Genomic DNA, 21,426 nt, shown 5'->3' with positions numbered 1-21,426 from the left:
GCTACGGCTCTGCATCCTGATGGGTGCTGGTAAGGCAAGTTGGCGGGGCCTGGGATTCTCAAGGAATGAGAACACATCCGTTAAGAAGCCGGCACTGTTGATAGGCCTGGATGCTTTGGTGGATGGTGATGCTGTAACCCTGCAGGGTCGAACTTTGTTGTTGCTATAGTGGCTTGTTGCTGTGGAGGGCCACTAGTGCAACTCTCAATTAATGCAGGCTGATACTTGGTTGGTGACAAGATACTCAGAAATTAGAAATCTCCCTTGACTTGAATTGAACTTAGCTGTTGCACACACTCCAACTTAGATCGGCACCAAGCCGTAGGCACTAGGAGTTTGGCAGAAAGTCTCTGGCTGCAATGGCGTGGGTCTGACTGGTGTGAATCTGTTCTAAGGCCAGGCTATATGTGTACCACCCTGCCCCCACCTCCTCTCAGTAGTTCATGCTGTTCTGAGTTCGTCATTGCATTATTGTACCTCAAGTCAGGGCACATCACATTTGTGCATGTCCCCACTGCTTTAATGGGGGACCATGATGTTTGGTCATTTAATGTCAGCTGTAGATGATGGATCCCCGAACAGTGTCATGTATGTGTATGTTTGCATTGTGCTAAGGGGATTACCAGGTAATCGTTCATGCATCTCTCTGATGGATGTTACATGCGTTTTTTCTGAGTCCCCAGTCCGATTATGCAGTCTGTGTGTTCTCCTTTGTACTGCCGGTCACCAGTGTTTTCAACTGTGTAGCCTTGGACGGTGTCATGTATGTAACTTGCATGATCGATCGAGGTAACTATTAGCAGCAATCCTACATGTCTCTCGGACCTCTTTCAAGTGCTCACCGTACTTATTCCCCAGCACCCCTTCCCCCAACCCCCAGGGGCGGCAACCTGTGGGATAGCCCCGGGCGCCACAAGCTCTAGCTACGCCCCTGTTCGGATGTACTTTAATTGCTGATAGGTCACACTCTTGAGGCACACTTGTGGCGGAGGGAGGGATATGGGCAAGGGGGACAGTGTTAAGCGGTTGATGATATATTATATATTATATTGTCAGTTATCCAATTGATGTTGCATTGCTGCACACCAGCGTTGTTTGTTTGAAAATCAATAAAAAAAATGTTTTTAAAAAAATGGAGATAAATGAAATAAATATCTGTACCCAGAGATAAAATGGAGATAAATGAGATAAATGGAGTTAATTTAAAATGTGCACTTTTTATTGCTTGCCTACCAACAGCATATGCAGCAGCCAGGGTTTACTCCAAACTGAGCCTTGACCACATTCTGCAAGGAATTGTGGCAGAGAACAATGAAGCATACTGATTTTGCAAATATTGCAGCATATACATAAGGAATAGAGCAAACATATTTCTCCTCTTTTCAAACGTGGTAGACAGGACAAAGTGTGAAGCAAAAACAGTATGCACCATTTCTTATTACAAGAGCAACAAACATAGGGAAACCTCTGTTTAGATGATTTCCTAACAGGCAAGCAAAAATAAGGGGAGCTGTTTATCGGTTCCATTAATTTTTACAAAAGTAAAAAGCTTTCGCAATATGAGCCCATGAGTCTAGTGCAGTATAAAACCAGGCCATGAAGCTGGTTCACAGATAGACACTGGTTAGTCACCTGCCTCAGATATCCGAAGAAGGGGCCAGAAGAGAAGATGATAGCTCAATATTCTCCCTGTCTTCGTCTGCCTCCCTCTGGTGTCTACAGACCTGGGGGAAGGGGGCTGAGACTCTCATACCATCATCCACTGCCTTCCCTGCCACTAGCAGTGATACTATTAAGCATGAATTATTCATCCAATCACATAAACTATCGATCATAATAACAATATAATACGTACCTTGGCTTTAACTTATCTACATCCTCCTTAGACACAAATCTTGGTCTCCTGCGGACATCTTTCTCTGTTCCGAAAATCAAATTCTTCTGAATCATGTCTTTGAAACAGGAAAAAAAGGGTTTATGAAATAAGTCTGGTGCTAGAGAGGTGGAAATAAATGTTTACACTGAAATCCCAAAGTTTAGTAGGACACGTCTGTTAGGAGTAGTATTCCTATCTCAATTCTTATCTTTCCAAATTCTGTTCGCACACCACCACCCCCCATGGCACCTCCAATATTTGGTCCTTGCTGATAAAATAAGTATGGAAAACAAAACCAGCCCACAAGCACATTTTAATAAAAGTGCAAGCTCATCGTGGTATCCACCATCAAACACAAGACCAAGGGACCGATTACGATGTTGGACAGACCGCCAACAATGGCCTGTCAGTGGCGGTCCGTCCAACATCTGGTGCCGAGGTCTGACCACTGCATTATGATGAGAGTGGTTGGAGGCAGTGGGCTGAGGAACCGACCAGCCACTCAGACAGGCTCGAGGAGCCCGTTGGACCATCGTTCAGAGCATAATACCCTACAATTGGGGCAGTGCATGCTCAAACACCACCGTAGGGATTACGATGCCTCTTTCCGACGGCTTTTCCATGGCGATTCGACCGCCATTGAGAGGCTGTGGGAAAAGGACTTTGGGGGCCCCTTGCAGGACCTCTGTCCCCTCTGGCCCTCCGCTGGAGGTCTCCTGTGGGGCCACCTGAAACATTCACCCACCCTGTGCCAGGCATTACATGGTGCCTGGCACACTGTGCAGGGATGTTTTTAAACATGCCTTTTTGCATTAAGGATTCTGTTGTGGCCCTTTTCTGGTCTGCAGGTCAAGCCTTAAAGCAAAACAGCATGTTTCCTATTGCCTACACGGCGGTCGGATTCTAATCTGGAGGTTGGAATCGCCGCCTATTTGTCGGGGGTTCCGATCCCGAAAGGATGCCGATCGGACGCTTGTCTGACTGGCATTATAATTGAGGGCCCAAGTGTTAACAAGAAGTATAACTTTTAAACCAACTCCTTTTAAACTTTTTATTTAAACCTGCTTTTTGTGCTATTGCTGGTGTAGAGCTTCACTTATTCAATGCTTCCACTGCCGTTCCTAATGATTACAGTTGGGTCAAGGACAACTGACATACAAAAACATATCAACACTGATATACACCATAATATGAGAATTATACTATGATATATTGTGTACAACTCCTTGAGTGCAGCCTAACACAGAAGAAACTCATTAAGTGACTCACAAAAAATGAAAACACCTGCTCATAAAAGAAATCAACTTGTGACTCCAGTTGTCTTTAAAGTTTATATCTTTTTCCTATGGGAGATTTCCCTTCCACAAACCAGGGGCAGCAGGTGGTGCCATAAAACCCAATAAAAAGGAATATATGCCTGGTGCAAGATGAGAGGACGAATGAGAAGAAGCTGGACAGAGCGTCAGGTGCGAGGCATTTTGAAATGTGCTCTCTTCAATAAAGTTGTACAGCAATTCAAATAGGCCAGGAGTCTTCACGCTTTGAGAAGATTTATTGCAGGCAACAGGATACACAGGTATACAAGTGTAGAGGGCTGAAGGTGGTAGCTCCATCTGCCTGTGAAGCAATTCCAGTCCCTGGCCTTAACATTCTAAATAAGTAATACATGGAATACCTTGACGGTAGCTCTAACTGCCTGTGAAGCAATTCCAGTCCCTGGCCCTAACATTCTAAGTAATACATGGAATACCTGGACAAGTACAAAGTAAGATTCCAACAAATCTATGTAAAATAAGTGCACTGAGATATAATGCATAGACACCACACATTTCAATGCAGAAGAAGCATGACGGAGTCACTGAAAGCATCTTTGTGATCTCCAAGTTTCTCCTTCCGCTACATAGAGAGTCTGGCTGCAGAAGAGGGGTCATGGGGAGAAGCGCACAGAGGCAGAGGAGGAGACTGCCACAATGGTCTTCCTCTACCCTTGTAAAAAGCCCTGGAGGCTCTTAAAAATATTCTAAATAGAAAGTTAATATGGCTTCCAATGTTGAAACTAACTCTGCATTAAAAATTGTTGAGTCAATCTTTGAAAACACATACTCACCAGAATCGACACAACATTTGTTATAGGAAGATCAGAAGTGCTGCCCAAGTTGTGCTTCAGTAAATGGGATTTGTGCAAATGCCAGAAGTCTACAAACACGCAAGTACATTATTTTAACTCCTCCCATATCTTTGAAAATCCTGATGACCACCGAACCCTTAAGGCCAGTTTTAAGGACTTCTGCCAAGGAGAGCTGTAGGACTACTGTCTTCAGCAGAACCCAGAGCCAGGTCGGAGAACAAATACATATTTGTCCGTCTGTGGGTGCCTACCTTTAGTTCTCCCTCTTCCAGAAACACATAGCCACCTGCTCCTCACTGGTTTGCATCAGGATTCCCAAGTACCTACATAAACTTTCCATTGAGGTTCTTGTGAGTGGTAATACGGTCTAATATTCCTGTTATCTTACTTCCTTCACCCTCTCACTTATGTTACAATATATTTGATTTAGATAAGGCTCAGTCGCTGACCTTCCTGGGACCTTTTTAACACCCTCATGTTATTGATTCTTTGCATTGTGGTATTGAGGTTAAATTACATCTGTTTTGTGATTTAGCCTCTTCACAGATTCATTACGTTATTTCTCTTACATGAAAACAAGCCCAGAAGATCTTTACTACTTAAGAGCCTTGCAAATGAAAGATGCATGAAGAGCACAAGTGTAGAGGAACCAATTGTTGCTAGAAAGTGTTGCAGGAGTTTCTTGGCTCACTAACTCAGGTGAGCCCAGAACTCAGTAAGTCCTACAACAGCAAACCCAAAAGCACAGAATGTAGGAAGTGACTGACAAATGCAGAGAATAACTCTGATGCAAATAAACGGAACACTTTTATGTACTCCATTGCAGAAATCAAAAAATGACATAACGGTGGATGCCACATTACAGATCAGTTAAACTGAGAGACTATGTAGAGAGAAAAATATTAAAATGATCAATACGTGGTGCTTATCGTCAGCTGTGGGATCAGGTAAACATACAAAGGTTTCCAAGTAGAAACAATTTTTTTTAAAAAAGAGTCTTTCTCCAGACGGAAGGCACCATGTAATTTATGCATCAGTTTGCGGCTATTCTAGATTCACTCGCTGTGCATTATACCACTTTCTCATGGTTAGACTCAGAAAATCATCTGTTTACTGGCTAGCGACTACAGGGGTATACAACGGTTAGCACGCATTTTTTACAACGCGGTACTGTTACCACGCTACTTTTACCACGCAAGTCGTTACCACGACTTGCGCTGGGGGGCGCTCCAGGATAGTAAATAGTTTAATTTACTATCCAACTCCTTCCCTAGAGTCCACGGGGACTGGAGTTGGAATAGTAAATTAAAAAATTTACTATCCAGCACCCCTCCACGCAAGTCGTGGTAACGACTTGCGTGGTAAAAGTAGCGTTGTAACGGTACGCGTTTTAAAAGTACGCGTGGTACCGTCATACATCCGACTACAGGATCAGGTCAGAGTGACTCATGGTGATTTCAAGCCGAAAAACCCAAGCACCAAACCTTCTTCCCAATGGATTGAATGTGAATGTATAATAGTCAAGCTGCTCAACTAGTATTACCAATAAGTAACTTGCTACATGTGCTGCATGAATACATTATACAGTCATGTACTATGTGAAAAGAAGACAGCAGGTAGGTTTGCCAACAACGTTATTGCGTTTGATGTCCTTAAACTCCCGGCAGCAAAAGCCGCTAGTCCTCCACTCCGCATTCTAGCCAGGAACACCCACAAGCCCCCACGAGCTCCCAGCCTCAACAACATTCCAGATGCCAATACACCCCCTTCCTTCACAACACAGGAAAATGGAAGCAATAAATGACAATAATAAGAGTAGTGAGGAGTGGACCAAAATATGTACAGAAATAGCAAAACAAAAAATATACAGAAATAGCAATAACATAGGCACTTCTCATGGAATTGATACATAAAACCCATGAATAGACAAGATTCTACTGCATGATGTAATCTTGAAACCTAGAGGGGGGGAGCCCTCACTCTAGTACAGGGGTCTCCAACCGGTCGATCGCGAGATACCGGTAGCTCGCCGACTCTCTGAGAGTAGCTCGCGCTGCTTTCTAATTATGGAGACTTCATTTAAGCATTTAATTTTTTATCCCTTCATTGTCTTTGTCAGCTATCAGCCCTTGCCCGACCTCATACAAACCAGCTGCTCTGATTAGCTGAAGTGAGCTTAGCTGTGGCGGGGCGGGCCAAAGTATGTGACGTTCTTCCTGAAGTCATGCGCCATCTGCCTTTTCCACGCAGGGTCCGCACTTCGTAATTGCGGTCTCATCCTCCTGGGAAGCTGCGCAGGACTGGTAAGTGTGCCCCTGAATTAATTGCAGCACAGTTGTTCAAACCGGCTAAGTGTATTGTAAGGCCTTTGATTTTAACATCGGCTGCCACCCCGCTTTACATTTGTCTTCAGTAACAAAGCGCAGTGGCAGCTGATATTAAAATCGAAGGCCTTACAATACACTTAGCCGGTTTGAACAACTGTGCTGCAATTACAGGCAACGTTAAAGTCAAAGATTCTTGCCTGCACTGAACTGCTTTCACTGACTACAGCACGCTTTAAATGTGCCTTCGTGTTGCAATCAGTGAAAGCAGCTCAGTGCAGGCAAGGCCCTTTGATTTTAACATCAGCTGCCACTCTGCTTTACTATATCTTCTTTCACTTTTAAAGCGCAGTGGCAGCCGATGTTGAAATCAAACCCCTTTACATGTACAGACCCGATCCTCCAAAAACAGGCCCATCAGTTCTCTGTCCGTCTCACTCCCAGTCTGTCTGTCTCCCACACTCTTCATTTGTGCCAAGGCGGCACTGCTTGGTGACACGGAGCTGTGTTTTTCTGCACCACAGCTACGCAAAACACATTGATTTGTTAGGTACTTTTAATGGTATGTGTTTATTACAGGCAGTTTACAATTATAGTGGCTGAGATGATGCAATTTCGTCTTGCGTGAGATTTTTCTGAGCAAGGCTCATTAGTCCTTACCTGATTTTACCCATGCACTTTGATCCCATTGATGTTCTTTCTATATATAGCTTGGTTCTTGAGGTGTTACTTAGAAGAATGTTAAATGAAGGACTTGATTATTAGAAACTCATGGCCTATGGGGGGCGTGGCTTGCGCGCCGCTTCAGCATGGCGGTCCGTGCTTGAGCTCCGTGGCAAGAGGTGCCCGGCCGGCTATTTCTCCGCTCCCCAGCGGCCCTTGTGAGCGGAAACGGTAGTATTCAGCAGCGGAACATGCAGGGAACGGAATGACGGGGTTTTCTTGATGTTTCTGTCACCGGCTGCATGATTTCTGTCTCAGGCTTCAGAGACGCTCATTCTCCTCACGGACGGCCGCCATTTCCAGCTCCTGACGCACTTGGCTTTTCTCCTCAGGAATGCTGTCTTGGATACATTATTGCAGCTCGTGGGGGCTGTCCTGGAAGTTTCTGCTCTGATGCCTGCATTTGGTAACATTTTTTCCTTTTTTATGCTCTTTTCTTGCTACTTGGCTGGCAATTCACTTGGCCTCGCGCTGTTCTCTCTCAGTGCAGTTCTATTATACTAGTGTGGATATTTTTCGCAAGAACTCTTTGCTGAGCCCTCCTGCTCTACTTGTAGTTATCTAACTCAGTAGCTACCTATCTGCCTTGCATATAAGTCCGCCGCTATTCTCTCCTTTGCGCCTATTGAGCTCAGTGTGCTATATCTATAGTTTTTGGACATCAGTCTGCGCACTTTTTTCATTCAAGTGGTTATTTATTTTTTCTCAGCGGCTACTCCTTCATGGCTGCCAATATGGGTCGTTCCTCGAATACCAAAGACCCTAAAGATGTTGGCACGTCGCTGAAAAGGCTTAAGTCGGTGTCTCCTACGCCTGAGTCTACTCATTCAGATACTACTTCCACGCTGGACACCATACTGGCACGCCTTAATGAAGTGCATGATATTGCACAGTCAACAAAAACTAATACAGACTTACTGCAAGTGGAGGTGTCTGCTATCAGGAATGACTTTAAAGCCCTCTCTCTTCGTGTTTCGACTGCGGAATCACGGATTAGTTCTGCGGAGGATGGTATGCACAAACACTCCAGATCCCTCAACCACTTGGAGCGCTCAATGGCGGCATTGCGCAGAGATCTTACTGAGTAGGAGGATCGTAATCGTAGATCTAATCTACGCATTTTTGGCCTGCCGGAAGATTCAGAGAAGTCATCTTCATCTATGATAGAGTTCTTATCTCATTGGATTTCAGACACCTTACAAATCTCATTTCACAGAGAGTTTGAGATAGAAAGAGCACATCGTGTTCCAACGCTTCGGTCTAAAGCGGCAACCCAGCCAAGAGCAATCATCTTTAAGCCTTTGCGACATCAGCATACTGAACAGATTCTCTCTCATATGCGCAAAGCTAAACAAGTTCTTTGGGATGGACATCGTATCTCAATTTCTCAGGACTTTGCCAGAGATACTGTCATAAGAAGAAAGGGTTTCTCAATCTTCGTAAACGTCTCTCTGAAATGGGCATTCCTTTTTCGTTTTCTGGCCCATCGAAGTTCCGCATTACTTATAAAGGTCGTTCTAGAATTTTCGATGAACCGGCTGACTTATCTACATTCCTGGACAACCAGCTGGAGATAGAGATGGAGATTCAGAAGGCGACTTCGCAGTCTGCTGGTGCCTCGGGCACTTGATCTGTTTTCTTATTTTTTCTGGCTGTATTTTCTTGTTGATCTGGATCTCTTCTCTCTCATGTTGAGTTTATTTGTCGGTTTTAACTTCCAAGGCTGTTGATAGACTTTTTCTGACTTTTTCTGTTCTTCTGGTATCCGTAAGGGTTTTTGTTCTCTTCTTCTTATTTCTTTTCCTTTTCTCTGCTTCTATCTATTTCTCTTTTTTCTAGTTAGGTTTTCTCCCTTTCTGCCGCTCTTCTGGCCTTTACCTTCGGTCATTGTTTATCTCAAGTACTGTTTGCGCTCTCTTTTTCCTTTCTTTCCTATCTACTTCCACTTCAGATATCTATTGTTCTTATCTACAGTTAGTGTTTGTTCACGTACTGTGTCTCTATTTCTCGAATATGCATTTTGACCTTCATTAATTTCTCTACTATTCATGAGTTACCTCTTGCATTGATTGTTTTCAATCCAGTTTTTCGGATTGTATTCATTCCTATAACTGTGTATTTTGATATTAGACTGCTAACTACAAGTGTTTATGCAAGTTCTCTTAGTTAAGTTTTGCCTATTTACATTATCTAGTTGCTTTGGATTGCTACTTGTGTCAGTTCTCAATCCCTATTTTACTGTTATCTGCTTGGTATGGTTTCCTTTAGGTCACTGTTATTTCGAGTCACTTTTCTCTTTTCCTGACGTTTATATCTTCATATTTACTTTGTTTCTTCTCATATGTGTCGTTTTTCTCTATTTCTTTTATCTTTCTATTTCACTATCTTTCCTCCTTGTTACCTATATATCTCCTCTTCAGAGATATATTGTTTTATATACAGTTATAGTTGGTTTGTTCACTATATTGCTATTTTTAGAATATGCATATTGATCGTCACCCATTTATCTATTGTTCATGAATTACCCTATGCTTTTGTTGGTTCTCATCAGTTTTTCTGACAGTATTCAATACTATTGTTATGTCTATTGATTTTAAATTGCTACCTATCTGTGGTTATACAATTTTATTAGTTACATTAAGCTTATTTGTATTATCTTGAGGTCTTTGCGTTGCTACTTGTGTCTGTTCCCAAGTCCTCTATTACTGCTATCAGCTTAATATTTTTTTGGGGCTAGTGATATCACTCAATTTTCCTCCTGGTGCGGGTCCCTCATTTGCCCTCTTCCACGTTCTCCCTAGTATGATGTTGGTCTTTTTTTAGGCCTCCCCTTCTGCTTCCTCTCTCCTTCCTTCCTTTTTTCTTTTCTTCTTTTCTTCTTTCCTCTTTCTCTTGGATTCCTCACATGGCGTCTCCCTCAATGTTTCTTACGCTTAATGACTGGTTCCCTATTTGTATGCGGCTGCTTCTTTGTTTGTCATCCGTGTCGTCTTTTCTTTATCAATATGTATGGCCATGCCGGATTTAAATAGTTTTATCCCTTAATGTTAAGGGTTTGAATCATCAAGTCAAGAGGTCGAAAGTCTTAGATTACTGCAAATCTTTGTCTTCTGACCTGGTTCTTTTTCAGGAGACCAAGGTCACAAGTAGAGAGGCGCTGTTTTTGAAGAAGGAATGGGTTTCGGATGTCTGCTGTTCTGATGCCTCTGGCAAACGAAATGGGGTTATTACATTGGTTTCAAGGAATTCTGGTTTATCTATCCTTTCTTCTGAGCACGATTCTGAAGGTCGTTGGCTATTATCTAAATTGTCGGATGGTCATCATGATCTATACGTGATGAATCTCTATGCTCCCAACGTTGATGATCCGACCTTTTGGAAATCTGTTACCAAAAAATTGCATGACACCCCGCACTCGGGCAATCTTATTGTAGGCGGAGATTTTAATCTACCAATGGCCCCTCTTTTAGACAGGAACTCTGCATTTAAGTTTCGTCCTCCTAAATCTCACAAACACCTGCTTACTATGTGTTCCCTTACTCATCTTCAGGATGTATGGCGTCTTCATAATCCCACTGGTAGCGATTTTTCTTTCTTCTCTTCGCCTCATTCTTCCTTCTCTCGTATTGATTATCTCCTGGTTCATTCTTCTCTTGTTTCCTCTTCTTCTTCTCCGCTTATACATCCTATTTTGATTTCGGATCATGCTGCGGTCACTTTTACTTTGTCCTCCTTTGTCCCTCAAACGCGCGCTCGTTCGTGGAGAATGAATACCGAAATCTTGCAGGATGCCTCTCAGGTTGAGGAGTTTTCTAACGCTATAGATACCTTTTTTCATGAAAATGAAGGTTCTGTCTCCTCCCCAATCGTTCTATGGGATTCCTTTAAATGCACTTTTCGTGGTCAAGTGATTAGATGTATGTCCAAACGGAATTCGGATATTAAACAGGAGCTTCTAGATTTATCATCTCAAATTAAAACTCTGGAAGCCACTTTTCGACAATCTAAGGATTCCTCTTGTTTACAGCTAATAAAACAACTCAAATACAAATATAATACTATTGTTACTAAAAGAGCTCATATTGGTGTACAGGCACAAAAATCTAAGAAACTGTTGTTAAAAAATCGTGCTGGGAAGATTTTGGCTGCTACATTAAAATGTCAGGATTTCTCTTTTAAGTCCTCGCAAATCTCGTCTATCACTGATCACACGGGTTCTAAAAAGTTCCAAACAGGAGAAATACTTGAAGTTTTTCGGGATTTTTATAATAAACTGTATACTCCCTCTAATGTTTCCTCTTTTGACCAATGTCAGGCTTTTTTACATTCGGTCCCGATTCAGTCGGTCTGTGACCGCCCTGCTAGCACCAGAAACGGTCGCTCCCCCTCCTCCTCTCCTCTCCTGGCTGGTATCGTACCTATTGCTGCTGAATTCTGCTGCCTAGCATTTAATTTAATTTTGGACTGCCTCGCATTTCATTTAATTTAGGAATTGAAAGCTGCACCGCGCTCTGTGACACTGCTGTGCCTTGCTGCCTAATTGAATAACTTTTCGAGTGTGGTGATTAGTGATTAGCCCTGCACAGCGCTTTCTGGCTTCACCTGATATAGCGCTTTGAATTCTGCCTCGCATTTCATTTAATTTAGGAATTGAAAGCTGCGCCGCACTCTGTGACACTGCTGTGCCTTGCTGCCTAATTGAATAACTTTTCGAGTGTGGTGATTAGTGATTAGCCCTGCACAAGCGCTTACTGGCTTCACCTGATATAGCGCTTTCCTTCTGCTGGCCTGAGATAGTCTTGCCCTGCATAGCGCTCCATTCACATTGTGGCTTTTGTTGGTTGAGACGCTCGCAACCTTTGTTTACCTGATTGCCATTTTGTTGATTCTCTGACCGTCCCTGACCCTCCCTGAACCTCGCTCCCGCCTCCCTGCTGCCCCTCCCACACTCCGCCCCCTCCACTATCCATATATGACAAATGCATCAGCGCGCAGCGTTCACGCGCAGCGTCTCGCGCCCCTTGTGCGCCGAAGGTGCGCCAAAGGTAAGCCCGTCTACGCCCGTCCGCGCCTGGACCGCGCCCAGCGCCAGACCCCCTGCTCTATGCCGCTCCCAACCCCCCAGAATAACCTATGATGCCGCTACTCTCCTCGCCCTCAACGCCGGACGCACCCCACTTTGCTGCAAAGCTACCCCAGGACGTACCCACGGCCCATTCTCCTGCCTCTCCTGTAAGTTCAACTGCGTCAGGACCCTCACCAAACACACTTCCTCCACACACAGATCCGAACCCAACGACTTGAAATGCATCCTACTGAACACCCGCTCGGTCCACAGACATGCAACCGAACTCTGGGACCTAATCGACACTGCGTCACCTGACATCGCCTTCCTTACTGAAACTTGGATGAATGCATCTTCTGCCCCCGACATCGCCATAGCCATACCGGACACTTACAAGATCATTCGAAAAGACCGCACCAATAAAAAAACCGGAGGAGGCATCGCCATCGTCCATAGAAATACCATCAAAATTACAACCAGCTCTGACGTCAATCTTGCAACCGCCGAACACCTCCACTTTCAGATCCACACCGACCCCAGGACCACACTTAGAGGAACCCTCATTTACAGGCCCCCAGGCACCCGATCTCAATTCAGCGACGACATCACTGACTTCGTCAGCCCGCTCGCCCTCGCCTCCGAGAACTACATTCTTCTAGGAGACCTCAACTACCACCGTGACAACATTCTCGACATCAACACCACCACCCTTCTGGACAACCTGTCCAATCTCGGACTCAAACAACTTGTTGACACCCCCACTCACATAGCCAGACACACGCTCGACCCTATCTTCACCTCCAGCAAGCACATCTCCTTCGATCACACTACAGCTCTCCACTGGACGGATCACAGCTGTGTTCACTTCAGCTACAAAACAACCCTGACCCACAACCGTCCACAACCCATTCCCCGAAGAAAATGGAACAAAATCACCACCGAACAACTCCTCACATCACTCAGCCAAAACACTCCCACTCTGGCAACGGACCCAGACCTAGCGGCCACCAACCTCAGGCAATGGATTACCCACAGTGCGGACGAACTAGCACCCCTGAAAAAACACCAGTCGAAATTATCCAGCAAAAAAGCTCCCTGGTTCAATGATGACCTTAAAAAATCCAAGAAGACATGCCGCACCCTGGAGAAGAATTGGAGAAAAGAACCAACCTCAGACAACATGGCCTCCCTCAAGACAGCCACCCGCAAACACCACCAACTGATCCGACCCGCTAAGAAATCAGCACTTAAGGACCGTCTCGACAACATTTCTCATAACAGCAAGGAACTCTTCAATATCGTCAAAGAATTCACCAACCCTCCCGCAGCGTCCAACGACATCACTAACTCCCAAGACCTCTGCGATGCGCTATCCTCCTTCTTCCACAACAAAATTGCCGACATCCACAACAGCTTCAAGAACACTCCCAATGACCAACTCACCCCACCCCCTTCAGATCCCACCCCTCCAACTAACTACCTCAACTCCTGGAACCCAATCACCATTGAAGACACCATTCGCCTCATGAACTCAATCCACTCTGGCTCACCTTCTGACCCCTGCCCCCACTACATCTTCAACAAAGCTGACCCCATCATCGCTCCCCAACTCCGCGATGTCATCAACTGCTCCTTCGACTCCGCCACCTTTCCAGAAATATGGAAACACGCCGAACTCAGCGCCCTTCTGAAAAAACCAACAGCAGACCCCTCAGATCTGAAAAACTACCGACCCATTTCCCTCCTCCCTTTCCCGGCCAAAGTCATTGAGAAAGCCGTCAATAGCCAACTAGCAGCCTTCCTTGAATCCAACAACTCCCTGGATCCCTCACAGAACGGCTTTCGAGCCAAACACAGCACCGAAACCGCCCTCATTGCGGCGACCGACGACATCCGAGCACTCCTGGACAACGGTGAAACAGAGGCCCTCATTCTACTTGACCTGTCCGCCGCCTTCGACACTGTCTGTCACAACACCCTCATACAACGCCTCAACAACATCGGCATACAAGGAAAAGCCTGGGACTGGATCATCTCATTCCTAGCCGGGAGAACACAGAGAGTCCGACTCCCCCCATTCTACTCAGAGCCCACCGAAGTCATCTGCGGCGTACCTCAAGGCTCCTCACTCAGTCCCACCCTCTTCAACGTCTACATGAGTCCCCTCGCCTCCATCGCACGTCAACACAACCTCAACATCATCTCCTACGCCGACGACACCCAGCTAATCCTTTCCCTCACCAAAGACCCCAACACCACCAAAAACAACCTTCACGAAGGCATGAAAGAAGTAGCCGAATGGATGAAACAGAGCCGCTTAAAACTCAACTCAGACAAGACGGAGGTGCTCATCCTAGGATCCTCCCCCTCAGCTTGGGACGACTCCTGGTGGCCTTCCGCTCTGGGATCTGCGCCCACACCCACAGACCATGCACGTAACCTTGGCTTCCTTCTAGACTCCTCCCTCTCAATGTCCAGACAAGTCAACGCCGTATCGTCCTCCTGCTTCAACGTCCTTCGCATTCTCAAAAAGATCTTCCGCTGGATCCCCCTCGAAACAAGAAAGACTGTCACCCATGCACTGGTCACGAGTAGACTGGACTATGGCAACACACTCTACGCAGGAATTACAACAAAATTGCAGAAAAAGCTCCAGCGCATCCAAAACGCATCAGCGAGACTCATATTAGACATCTCGCGCCAAGAGCACATCACCGGTCACTTAAAAAACCTCCACTGGCTTCCCGTCAACAAAAGAATTACTTTCCGCCTTCTTACCCACGCACACAAGGCCCTTTATAATCTAGGACCCGAATGCCTCAACACCCGACTGTCCTTCTACTATCCCACCCGCCAACTTAGATCATCCAATCAAGCCCTCGCCGCAGTCCCGCGCATCCGAAAAACCACCATGGGTGGCAGATCCTAATCCTTCCTGGCTGCCAAGACCTGGAACTCACTCCCCACCCACCTCCGCCTTACTCAGAATCACATCTCCTTCAGAAAAGAACTGAAAACATGGCTATTCGATAAAAAGTAAACCCCTCCCACCAGCGCCTTGAGACCCTCTGGGTGAGTAGTGCGCTTTATAAATGCATGAACTTGAACTTGAACTTGATGATGATCGTACCTCTTTAAATAAGCCTATCTCTCCCGAAGAAATTGTTTCTGCAATCAAAGCTACTCGATCGGGTAAGGCTCCAGGCCCTGATGGTTATCCAATTTTATTTTATAAAACTTTTCTTCCTAAGATTGTTCCCAAATTACAATCTCTCTTTGATTCTTTTGTTAAGGATGGGTCCGTTTCGGGTACAGCTGCTGAAGCTACCATAGTAGTGATTCCGAAAGAAGGGAAGGATCATTCCGATCCCAAGAACTTCCGTCCTATTTCTCTACTTAACATGGAAGCTAAGATTTTTGCAAAAATTCTGGCACAAAGATTAGAATCCTTTATCCCTCATCTTGTTCATCCTTCTCAAACTGGTTTTGTGAAAGGTCGGCTTGCACGAGACAATGTACGCACTTTTTGTCATATTCTTGGTGCTGCCAAAAGATCTCAACTTCCTGCCGCGGCCCTAGCCCTTGATGCGGAAAAGGCCTTTGACAAGGTATCTTGGCCATTTCTTCGTGCTGTTTTATGCGCGCACAACCTTGGCGGCTCTTTTATTAATATGGTAATGTCCCTATATTCTCAACCTAAAGCTAACATTAGAGTTAATGGTGCTACGTCGTCATTTTTTAATCTTCGTCAGGGTACTAGGCAGGGATGCCCCTTATCCCCACTTTTATTTTTATTATCTATTGATCCTCTTCTTCGATTGATTGAGTTACACCCTGATATTAAGGGTTTTTCTTTTGGACCTCACTGTATCAAAACTGCTGCATATGCAGATGATGTTCTTATTTTTTCAGACGATATTGCCTTAGCAATTCCTGCTATTTCAAGTACCATTTCCCTTTTTTCATCGGTTTCCGGTTATACCTTAAATAAGGATAAGACGGAATTGTTTCCTTTGAATGCCTATTGTTTCCCTGCTCATATTGGTTCAGCGGGCTTTAAATGGCAGTCTACACACCTGAAATACTTAGGAATTTATTTCTGTTCTACTCTTTATGCCACCACTGCCTATAATGAATCTCAGACTCTCCTGAAAGTCCGACGTCTTTTGGATACATGGTCTCCGAAGCATATTTCATGGTGGGGTCGACTCCAGACTCTTAAAATGATGATCACGCCGATTGTTAATTTTCTCTCATCTATGCTTCCGGTTAAACTATCAGACTCCTTTTTTCGTGAAATTGATGTTCTGACTTCTAAATTTCTGTGGAATGACAGACGTGCTAGAATGGCATACAAATTTTTGCGTCGTCCTTGCGACATGGGGGGTTGCAATTTTCCTGATTGGGAACAATATCAAACTGCCTTTTTGGCCTCTCAAGGTGCTTTATGGTTCTGTCCTCCGTCTCTTCATGTCCCTTCTTGGTTGCTCATAGAACAGGAACTTGCATCCCCTTTCCCTACTGCTTCCTTTTGCACGGCATCTACTTTACATATCCTGTTTTCTCGCTCTATCATTCTTGATACAATAGCAGCGGTCAGGAAATTAGACAAGAAGATGGCAATCCCTTTACATAAAACTAAGTGGTCATCTATCTGGCGGAATTCCAAAATTAAACTCGCCATTACTCCTAACCTCATGTCTTATTGGGCAGGTAAAGGAATCTCTCTTGTTAAACATTTGTATGCTACTTCTGATGAGCCCTTACCTTTTTCCACCTTGGCTCAACAGCATTCTTTAACAAATCTTGACTTTTATACCTTTCTTAAAATCAAAGTGGCCCTTGCCAAGGTTCGTCTTCATCCTACCTCTACTACCATTTCACTTTTTCATATTTGGATTAAATCTGGTCATGTTGCCTCCAAAATTTATAAATTTCTGTCCTCTGCTTCTCTACCTGCACAGACGGTTACCCAACAAAAATGGTTACGTCATTTTGATCCTGCCATCATGGATCATATTTCATCTGAGACTTGGCAATTAATTGGTAAATTTTCTCTTCGTAATAAAATTGCACCTTTTGTAATGCAATCTAAGTTTTTCTATATGAATCTCCTCCATTGGACGCCTGTACGTCTTCACTCGCTAAGTCTTAAAGATGACAACCTTTGCTGGAGTTGTGGTCTGCTGCCAGGTGACTTCCATCATATGTTTTTTGGATGCTCTTTGCTTCAATCTTTTTGGAACCTAATTCATAAACATCTTTCTCTTATTTTTGGTATTGAGTTCCAACTCTCTTTTCCTTTAATTTTACTGGGCCCGCTGGCTGCCCCTACTCCTCTTCCATTAGATCCATTGGAATTACAGTTGTTGGATCTTCTTCTTTCTATTGCGGTGAAAATCATTCTTATGGAGTGGAAATCCTTTTCGCTGGTTTCCTATCATACATGGTGGGCTTGGGATTCCTTTTTACGCAGTGCTCACACGTCGGTTGCTCGTGCTCAGATTTCTCCATCTATATCTAGTGGGGTTTGGAAAGCTTTGGATGATTATATGGAGTTGTCCTCCAAAGGGTTGGTTCCTCAGTTTCCTTTTGGTCTGTCTGTCTGAATGTTGTCTTCCAAGTTTCTGGGTTGATTAGTCCTGTGAGTATCCTTTCTCTTTTTCTTCTTCTCTCTCTCTTTCTCTTTTCTCTTTCCTGTCCCCTACCCCCTTTCAGCTTTTCTCTGCTCTTTCTCTTCTTTCCTCTCTTCTTTTATTCTCTTTCCTCCCCTGCCCCCACTTACACATTTGATAGTGATACGGTTGTTTAGTGCATTGATAGTCACTTTATTTAATCGGACTCTATGCTCTATAACAGGCTACCTTTCATTCTTTATGCACTTACTTTGTTTATTTCTTGAATTTAGCCCCTGATTGTATAGTTCTCGTCCATGAATTGTATCACTTGCATTGTATTTTGTTTCCTTCTACTCTTTATCAATACTTTCTAAATAAAATTTTCTTGAACAAAAAAAAAAAAAAGAAACTCATGGCCTATGCTGGAGGAAAGCAGGCTGGTGAGTGCAGTAGTGATCTGGAGTGTGTGTGCGTGCACGAAGTGTGATCAGGTTTGACATTTTGTTTTTAAGGAAGAAATTCATGCTCACTTGTTTGGAGCGTTTTCAGTATTCCATGATGTGTAAGAGTTTTAATAAATTAGATCTGTATATTAGATTTGTTAATGTATACGTACGATTTATTTCTATTATTTCAATAATATGTCAGTTTAAACGAGGGGACTTCTGCATCAATAATGATATTTTCAATTAAAGCAAATAGGAGCTATGATGCAGCCCTCTTTATGCATAGTCACAGAAATGTCTGTGAAATATCAGTTTTCCCCATGGTCTGGCAGGGAGATGAGAGCCCCTTTGAAATATCATGAGAATAAAGTGTTCTACCGGTGTGCTATTTATTTTTCATGCTTATTTTCAGGAAGTTATGTTTTATATGAAAATAATCCATTTGTAAATTTGTAAGTGAGTTCTCCTTATCAGAAGTGTGACAAGGCTGGACTAGATGAATGTATTGTATTCCTTTTGTAATGGATTACAAAGGGTCGTTCCTGGCTAGAACCTGTTATTGATCTGACTATAGAGCTTTCTGTTTATTGAGGTATGAGGGACATTGCCATATGTTTCATGCTACTATATTATTACTGGAAGTAGAATAGGACTGTGCAGCGAGTGCAAGGCTTAGCAGCCAGTCTGTTGCTGAACATTGCAGAACCATGCATTTTCTGAAAATGGACTTTGCAGTGTTGCAGTGTTAAAGCATGTGTTATAAAAGTGAGTGAAGTGCTTTATAATGAAATTAAGGTTGCCACCTTTCCAAATATTGGCTATTTGTTAATCCAATAATGTGCAAAGGCCCGGACATGAAAGAAAGTCATATGTATTCATTTGTAACATAACTTTTCTCCCTTTGTTTTACTTTTTTTGCTAATGAAGAAAGGGGAAGCCATCTGTTGCAGCATTTTTATAGCGCTTACTAATGTGTGTCACTGAAGCACTTACCTACATGGTCAGCAAGCTATGGCATGTGTAGGGTGGGTAGTTCAAAGTGTTTTCTTTGGTTTTTGATCCTATGTGGGTATTGTTTCCTTGTCTTGCCTGATGAACTCCAAAGTGCTGTTATCTTTATCATGTTATGGGATGCAGAGTGTAGCAGTGTGGTGAATGAGGTTTGAGACAGAGAAACAGTTTCATTAAGTTACGATTTTCACTCTGCTAACAGCTTTGAACAACTCTATAGATCTATGTGTATTTTGTTCAAACCACAGTATGGGCCACAAATAAATTGAGACTAAAGACAATGAAGCAGGGCGTGGGAGGTGTCTCCGAAAAACGCACAAGTTGCTTTGCCTTTAGTAGCTCACAACGATTTTCAAGGATCAGCAGTAGCTCTCACTACAGAAAAGGTTGGAGACCCCTGCTCTAGTAGAAACACTCCTCCCTGGCGCACAACTAGAGTGAAAACCTAACTTACTATTTACACTACCAGTCTTGGTTACGGATAATAAGTGAAAACCTATTCTCTCATTGACGTAACCAGTCTTGGATTCAGACATCACAGAAATTGCACACTTGTTCTATGTTTTACCGTTTTCCAACCCTACGATGTGATCCTTCACATCACACACTCTCATTGGTGCCGAAAAGCATGACTCACCTTTACGGATAAAACCAACTTTCTTGACTCTTACCCAATCAGCCACATTAACAGTAAGGGTACCAGCAGTGCCAGTCCTAGTACCATACTTAGCTTGAACAGCAGCTCTAACATCCACCACACTCCTCACTTTCTCCTAATCAACACCTTTCCTGGACATCCAATCCTTATTCAACATGGAGGCAGCAACTCTACCCCTGAGCAGGGCGAACGGGGCCATGCGAGTGCTAATATGCGGGGTACTTCTCACCTCCCACAACATGTCGGTTATGTCCTCCTGCCACTGCAAACCATTAACCAAAGCCAGTAGCAAATGCTCCTTAATCACCTGGAAGCGTTTCACTAAGCCATTACTGCTAGGCTGATAAAGCGAAGTGAGAATATGTTTAACTCCAGTGTCCTTGAGAAAGTCTTGCATTTCCCTGGACACTAATTGAGTACCATTGTCTTTTCTAGTTCACACTTGAGTTCCTTCCGGAGACTTAGGGGTACTTTACACACTTTGTGAGCTACAGCTTTAGCTCCTTCCTTGAGCACAAATGCGATGCTGAAATCCCTTTAATTTCCCAAGATCTCCATTGAACACTTCAGGATAATTTTGTATCCACTGCTCATCCCACTCCAACAAATTTGCACTGTTCCAGTAGCCAAATCATCACCAAAAGCAAGGTTGACCATAAACTTCCCCAGAACTTCTACTCTCTTACCACCATAAGCGAAAATTCTGATATTGGACTACTGCAATTGGATGTTATCCAACCCCTCAAAATCATTTGCATTGGTGAGGGTGAAAGGGGAGCTGGAATCAGCTAGAAAGCCAATACACTTCCCATTGACACTGACCTTACATGCGGGAGATTTCCTCTTGAGAGACCCTGCCATGGAAGATATTTCAACAACGCCTTCAGCATATGAAGACGAAGACAATAACATCAATAACTCATAATTCTCATCATCAGAGTGGACAATATCTTCTGCAATGGTTTTTACCATCTGTGCAGGACTTTTCTTCAAGGCAACAGCTTTACACATTCGAGCAAAATCACCTTTTTTGGCACATTTGAAACATGTTTGGCTTAAGGCAAAACAAAACTTGGCAGTCCCGAAAAGTGATTTGCTCCCACAGGGAAGCATACAACTTCTCCTTGCTCCATTTTAACTTTGGGAGGATGTGTCATAGGACGCACAGAACTGGTGTTGGGCCCTCTCAAGGGTTTGAAATTGGGTTTCACATTCAACAATTTAACCTTTCCATGAGAAGCACTTCCAGTAATTTCTTTCACGCAAACGTTTGAGTGTTTGATACTCCTAGCTAAGGAAAGAGCAGTCTCTAAATCAGGATCTTCAGAAGACAATAGTTTCTCTTGAATTTTTCTGTTACACGTTCTTTCAAATAATTAATCTCGGATGATTTCCTCCCTAAAATCTCTGTAGTTGCATGTGACTGCTAGAGTCCTAAGAGCAGCCACAAAGTCATGAATCTCCAAGGCAATCCAGAGAGAACAGGGTGGCACAGCACCAAGCACTCCACAAAAGAGGAAGCTGAAGGCACCAGACAACTCGCCACCACTAAAAAGAAGACAGCAGGTAGGTTTGAC

General features: G+C 43.9%; 1 protein-coding gene across 1 annotated transcript in view; it reads right to left on the bottom strand.

Annotated features, from left to right (window-relative positions):
• LOC144807657 (zinc finger CCCH-type antiviral protein 1-like) overlaps positions 1 to 21,426 on the bottom strand; it is a 189,438-nt gene that overhangs the window by 38,082 nt on the left and 129,930 nt on the right. Inside the window, exon 10 of the mRNA XM_078673287.1 lies at positions 1,856 to 1,952. Coding sequence (XP_078529413.1) covers positions 1,856 to 1,952 — 97 coding nt within the window. The remainder of the gene's footprint in view (positions 1 to 1,855; positions 1,953 to 21,426) is intronic.

The sequence above is a fragment of the Lissotriton helveticus genome, chromosome 1_1 (genome assembly GCF_964261635.1).
Source record: "Lissotriton helveticus chromosome 1_1, aLisHel1.1, whole genome shotgun sequence".
NCBI lineage: Eukaryota > Metazoa > Chordata > Amphibia > Caudata > Salamandridae > Lissotriton > Lissotriton helveticus.
The sequence above is the reverse complement of the archived record's forward strand: the minus strand, read 5'-3'. Positions and strand labels throughout refer to the sequence as shown.